The sequence below is a fragment of the Nannobrachium achirus genome (assembly GCF_963921795.1).
Source record: "Nannobrachium achirus genome assembly, chromosome: 23".
In the NCBI taxonomy this organism is placed as follows: Eukaryota; Metazoa; Chordata; class Actinopteri; order Myctophiformes; family Myctophidae; genus Nannobrachium; species Nannobrachium achirus.
In genome coordinates, this window is record NC_137830.1 from 46,540,563 (window position 1) to 46,547,385 (window position 6,823).

A 6,823-nucleotide genomic window follows, 5' to 3' on the forward strand; every position below is an offset into this window, starting at 1 on the left:
CCCAACACCCAAATTACACACAGCTCAGGTGGGTCAAATGAGAACATTCAAACAAGACTACAAGTGTGCACAGACCAATCTGTTTCTTCATGAACCATAAAAATAAGACAAACATCTGCACGCTCAGAACAAATTGGGTACTTTTGAAATAAAATTAAATGATGAGCTCGCACACAAAGGGCATAAGTGCCTGCGTGACCAGATCACGTTTCAACTGGAGTCTTTTGTGTGTGGAGCAGATTTCTTTCCTTTTGTAAGTCATTCAGTTCTCTGCTAAGCACCTGCCTAGGTTTGGTTTGGATGTGCGTGTTCCTTCTCCTCATCAGATACTTCTGAAATAAACAAACTAGTTGTGATGGCTTGGCATCCCTGGTAGCTCCCAGACGTTATGCTGAACAATGTGCACTAGATGCCAGTGAAATCCCAAGTGTCACACGCCGTATTTAGTTCGCAAGGATGCAACGGATGATCTGTCCAGGTCAGCTTGGTGAAGGAAGTCAAACAGTTCTTGCAGAACTGGAAGAAAAAAAAAAGGAGAAATCCAATAATGTTTAAAAGTGCGTTTCAACCATTTCTTCATATAATTGGTCATTATAAGATGGCACAATTCACTCGGTGCAATTAACTGGTGGGCTATGGACAGTTCAATTACATCAGTGGGGAATCCAAGCTAAAAAGACGCACATCCTTTCTCTTCTTGGAAAGTTAGAATGTTGTAATAGAAGCCAATGTTATTGCATTAATAAAGAAATAAAGTGTGAAATCTTGTTTGAAATGAGCAAACCTGTCTACAGACACAGAGTGAGTAGAAATGGTACCATCTTATAATGAGCATTAGCGAGGACCAATTATATGAAAATGGTGGTCCTTTAATAAGATAAATTGCTGCTGGTCATTGCAAGCAACAGTTGAACAAGACAGCACCTTTCTTCTCTCCGGAGGACATGAACATGACTGCCATGTCGAAGCGTCTCACACTCGCTAGACTCCTGAGGATCTCCAGTATGTGTGTTGGTGTTTCATTCCTGAAGTAGAGTTGAGTTTTATTATTATTGTGTATTATGTCATACTAAAAGTGCTGGACACTAGCAGATAAACTTTCATACAAGAGTAAACATTTCCATTAATTTGTACCAGCCTCAACACTAATAATAACAACTAATAACCAATACATATGTGCATGGGCAAGATCTAGACAAAGGGACAAGGTTTATAACGGTACTCACTTGGTGAAGAAAACATGCATAGTGTGCACTAGCTGACTGAGAATGTCAGGTTCGAGGGAAGTCTGAAATATCTTTGCATACGCCGCTGGATTTATTTGCTGGAAACCAACAGAAAAAACAAAGGATTATATTCACAGGTTAGGTTTGTTGGACCTGGTCAGCGCCAGTGGCGTCAGTTCAGCAAAAGCTAAGGTATGGCAGCATGACTGGTGTCTTGCATGCTCGCCTTCGCGCGTGCAAGACACCAGTCGTGTTGCCATACCTTAGCAACAGGCATGATGAATTTATTTTAAGAAGTACATTTAATTGTTTTCCCCTTGTAGCCAAGGTATGGCAGCTGGCAGCTGCCATACCTTGGCATACCCAATTGACGCCTCTGGTCAGCGCTCACCCTCAGATATTTATAAATCATTTCAGGCTGATTTCCAATCTTCCTGAGGTCAGATTCAAGCTGGAAGCTGTTGCTGGGAGGAGGTGGGACGACCTCTGCTTCTTTTGAGGGTGCACTGGGAGTCTCTGGTGGACCACTGACTTGCTCCTTCCTTGGTTTTTCCTGCCGTCCTCCAACCTTATCGTCCTCGGGAACCCTGGGCAAAGAACAAAGAAAGCATCAATGATCAACGTTGTGAAATCTGATCAAACGGTCTGTTTTTAGAGTGGTAAGGAGCCTTTTTAATCAATGGCACCACTTACTTGACGGGTGACCGTGCAGGGAGTTCTGTGATTTCCTCAATCTTTAGCATCTTAGCAATGGGGGACGTCGACAGTGGTGAGGACTGATCCCGACCCTCCCTCACTACGCCCTGGAAGGAACATGTAGGGTTTTGGGACACGGCTGCCGATACACCTGAAGCCTCCTCGCCTTTGGGCACAGAGATCTTTCCACTCACTTCCTCAATATCAATTCTCCTCAGTGGTTTCTGGTGACAAATGAAAGGCGTTCACAGTCAACTCCAGCCTGTCTTCTAAAAAACAAAAAAAAAAAAAAAATGCTTGTTAAGTCAAACAATGGGTTACTCACGGTTGACTGCAAGTGAGGTGGTTTGTTGATGGGCTGGATTGTTCTCCTCGGTATGTTGTCCTGTGTTGCCAAGAGACCACTGTCTCCCATGTCCTACAGAGAGATAATAGTGGAAGATCAATGATCTATGTAGGATTAAGGCTTTAAAGTCAGCTTCGCAAATGAAGAATGTTGTTTATTAAGTAATTATGATATGCATTATTATATTTGACATCTAGGTGTTGTGACGGCCAGAGTCATAATTGACTCTGATTGACAATTATTGACTAATTAACAGGCCATCACCTAGGGAACGATTGACAACGATGATTGACACCTGGCAATCAGCCACTCAGGTCTGATGGCTACAGGTGTGTGATTCAGGGTGTTTGCTGGCAGCAGCACTGAAAGACAGTTTGTCCAGCATTGTTCATGCTTTGCCATTTTCTTTTCATTTATCCATTTTGGCCCGAGTTGGGGCAAGTTTAAAAACGGTTCTACAAAACAGGCCTGCAAAAAGATTCTAACTCCTCTCTGTGGCAATCCAGGGAGAAATATAATTTGCCTTCAGCCTTTCCCTGCTTTGAGTTGAACTTATTGGAAGCCTACACACAGGTAACCCAGAATAATGACTATTACCAGCAAGAGGATTTCAGACTGTTAACTAAACAAAGCAAAAGGATCTTTTCTTTCATATGCGAACAGACTTTTGATTTGTGAACAGACAATTCCTTTGGTTCTTTATACAAGTGGTTTGACTTTGAATTAGTAACCCGGTGATAACCCCAGTTCTTTGAATTTCATACTTTGCTTATTATACTGTTTTGTGGTTCTGAAGGACATTTAAGTTGGGGTTTATGTTGATGTGATGATTGCAACCCACCCTGGTCTTGAATACAGAGCTGTTCCATACATTTAAAGGATTCTTATTTGATTATTTGAGTCCTTTGTAACCTTTTCTCATCGACACCTGGCTACACAAAAAAGGAGAAGACTGAGTCCTCTCTAGTAGGTATCCGCCTACCTGGCACCCCTATATACAGTAAACACAGCTTAAAGAGGAAACCGTTACAGTGTATTATTTATTTGATATCCAAGTAACACGGCTCTGCACAATTTGTAAATAAGAAAATGGCCATTTGAATGTTTACATTTCTCCTGCTTTTAGAGTACAAGCTTCAACATTAACTGAACTACTCTTAACAGATTATTAGATGTACAAATATTTATACATACAATCATAATTTTCTGGAGCTCATTCCGTGCCTGCTTGTTCCCAGGTTCCAGTTTCAACACCTCCTGGAAATCTGTCAAACAAAATCGACATTTACAAAAAGATAGTGACTACACTGTAAAATCCTTAGGGTTAATTTATTCGGTACTAATGCAACCAAATGAACCCGGTTACATTTGTACCCTAGTCAGAATTTGCATGAATTTGCATGCAACAATGTTCTCAATAAGTGTTAGCAGACGCTCTGGATAAAGAGTCTGCTAAATGCCTAAATTGTAAATTGTGTTACATTACGTGCAGACTTTCTGTTTCCATTAAAAACAAGTGAATGTAAGTAGCAGTGTATCTTAAAGCTATACTGTGTAAGTTGCTCAACTAGTGGTCTGTAGCAGTATAGCAAACCGCGATCGCGTCTGCTTTTTTCGGCCGTTTTTCGCCGCGGACCGGGCTTTCAGACCACCGCGTCCGCCTCGCCTCGCCGAGACGCATCCATAGAGGTCTCTCGTGTCCCTCTACGAGCAGCGGTTGGGGAGTTACATGCTAGACTTCTAGACCAGCGTAAACAAAGCTGTTGAAGCAAGCTATTTCCTGAAGAGACGCAAGATGCACTGTAATTGGCCGGTAGTGTATCATGTGTGTATGATCCGCAATGTGATTGGCCAACGTATACACAACGTATACGGATGATGCAAATTACGTCATTTTTCCGCGAAATCCGGTCCCCGGACAGGATCATAGAAAACATATAAAGAGAAGGCTTTAGAAGCTGAAAATAATGGAGTGGGTGTTCTAAAACTTTAGCGATTTAACAGTTAGGACAATTTTAAGATTTGTTTTATAAAAAAAGTTACATGGTATAACTTTAATGGCTGATGTCATATGCAGTACCTTCTTTGGCCTCTAGGAGCCTGCCTAGAGCAACTCTTGCTGTTGCTCTGCGGGCAAATGCCTTGGAATAGGTTCTGTCCAGGGATATTGCTTTACTGCAGTCCTCCTCCGCCTCCTTATACCTGGGAGACACAAAGGAACACAACATATCAGTCAATCAAGTTTATAATAGTCACCTTTGGACTAGAACTACTAAAGGTTCATCACCAGACAGCCATTTCCAGTACTCATCTGACATTCCAGCCATTCTACACAGCAAAATTAAATGTTGCTCCCCCCAAGAACAAGGTAAAAACAAAAAAGAATGAGACATAATATAACAACTAAAATCCCTGAGTGCAAGATAAACGTGCATAAAAACAGAATATGTTAATAAGAACAATACATATAAATACTGTTTAATATATGTTATTTGACAGCAAAGGCAGAAGAGGGGATGATATGAAGCAAAGGGCCGTGGGTCAGATTCAAACCTGTCCAGCTGAGGGAAAGCATTCATAAGGTAAGTGCTCTACTAGATGAGCTTCTGGGTGGCCCCATCGGTTTTGCTGTTCTGATGCCGCAGGAGAGATAAACTCCAGAGAAGAGAATAGATTTTGGCATCGTTTCAGACACACAGAACGCCTGAAAATAAATGTGAGAGAGACAGACAGGACACATCTTTAGGTAACAGTTCTAACCTCTCCAGCTTGAGATTGGCCATGGCTCGATTGGCAGGTAAGAGAGCATTGGTGGCGTCTGCATCCATGCCTCTGCTGTAGCACTCTATTGCTGCCTCGTACTTTCCCTCTTTGAAATAGGCATTCCCCTGAAAGCAAAATGGAATACCTATGAAAACTGTCACCGAAAAATAAAAATGGTTTTAGAGAAACAGCATGGGTTTGCTCTGGAAGCTAAAAGTGGTGTATGGAAAACGTACCCTGTCTTTCTGTACTACTGCTTCCTGGCGTTTCTGCTGGTCCACCATTAGGCTCTGATATTCGGGGTCGACTGCTGGGGCCTCCACGGGTTGTGCGACTTGACTTGGACATTTGACACCAATCAAGGTCTGAGGAGAATGGGGTGGAGTCGAGTGTAATTTAGCAGTCATCTATCATGATCCTAAAAGCCGTCCTCTTGTGAGTAGTGATGGGCAATCACGTTCATTTCAGTGAATGGATCATTTCGTTCACTTTCACGGTAATGATCCGTTCAAAAGATTCGTTCAAATGATTTGTTCATAGTGCGATCGTCCCGTGAAAAACACAATCGCGGGAGCGTTTTTATTACGTCGCGAGTACAGCTCGCCGCCGGGAATCGCTAACGAGTCATGCTAATGATTCGATTCTTATGAACGAATCACTCCTCTACGACACATCACTACTTGTGAGGTGGTGACATTCAGTTGAATTACCCCTCTGCAAGCAAGCAGCAAGCTCGGAGAACAAGAAGAAGTAAGCAAGCGTAAGACTAGGCAGGAACAGACAGAATAGATGTGGTACAAACAGTATGCTGGACATAGTTATGTGGTAAGGAGAAAAGTAAATACAAACACATCTATATGATTACACAGCTTAAGAGAGATTAAGTATAGTAAGATATTATGTACAGATTCTGGAATGGGTCAAGCCTCGTGCATATATTATATATATATATATATATATATATATATATATATATATATTACAATAGGGTTAGTAGAGAGTCGGGAGAGAACGGTAGCAGAGATCAAACTGCAAGACAGTGTCACAGAACTCACTTTTATTTTCTTCACTTCATTCTGAGCTTCCAGGTTTCCAGGATCAAGCTTAAGAACCATCTCATAATCTGTGTGTGTAAAGACATTCATATCATTAAGTAGTTATTAATAGACCACCTTAAGTATCTCTTGTTGTAAGTATCTCTTTACACATATTTACCTTCTAAGGCGGTTTCATAATTTTGCAGGGCGACTCGTGTTGCACCTCTTCGTGCAAACGCTTTCAAGTACTTGCTGTCCAATGCAATCGCCAAGTTGCAGTCTGACTCAGCAACAGCATACCTAGAGCATACAAAATTCTCACCACCGACTCATAGGATAAAAGCCTGACTGAGTACACACATTCTCTCTGTACATTCTTTGCCTTTCATTTCCATGCTGTATATGCTCAGAGTCAGGATGTAAGCATCGCATCCTTATAGACAGAAATAAAGACAGGAGGCTATGCGAACATGGCACAAACGCAGCTGTCAAGGAGGTAAATGTCTTACTTTTTTTGTCTGTAGAAGCAGGCAGCACGGTTTGTTGGAAGAATGGGATTATAAGGGTCAGCAATCATCCCCTTGGAGTAGCACTCCATAGCATCCTCATATTTCCCTTCTTTGAAAAGCTTGTTGCCCTTGGGAAAAATGTGTAACATAATTTAGTTTGATGAAGAGTACAAAACATGTGTAATCTATTTTTTTTGTTTGATAGAGAATAGTATCACTACTGTACGTTATATACGATATATTGAC

At 41.6% G+C, this 6,823-nt stretch overlaps 1 protein-coding gene across 1 annotated transcript; it reads right to left on the bottom strand.

The window, feature by feature from the left end:
- Positions 1 to 267: 267 nt before the first annotated feature.
- Positions 268 to 6,670, bottom strand: LOC308308698 (RNA polymerase II-associated protein 3-like). The gene is made up of 13 exons (XM_080754144.1): positions 6,578 to 6,670; positions 6,247 to 6,368; positions 6,087 to 6,154; positions 5,268 to 5,396; positions 5,029 to 5,156; positions 4,349 to 4,470; positions 3,463 to 3,533; positions 2,248 to 2,340; positions 1,920 to 2,146; positions 1,618 to 1,813; positions 1,227 to 1,324; positions 925 to 1,025; positions 268 to 516 (listed from the first exon to the last, which is right to left on the bottom strand). Exons 1-13 carry the CDS (start codon positions 6,664 to 6,666, stop codon positions 431 to 433), a joined length of 1,530 nt encoding a protein of 509 aa, XP_080610270.1. The 5' UTR covers positions 6,667 to 6,670; the 3' UTR covers positions 268 to 430.
- Positions 6,671 to 6,823: the final 153 nt, after the last annotated feature.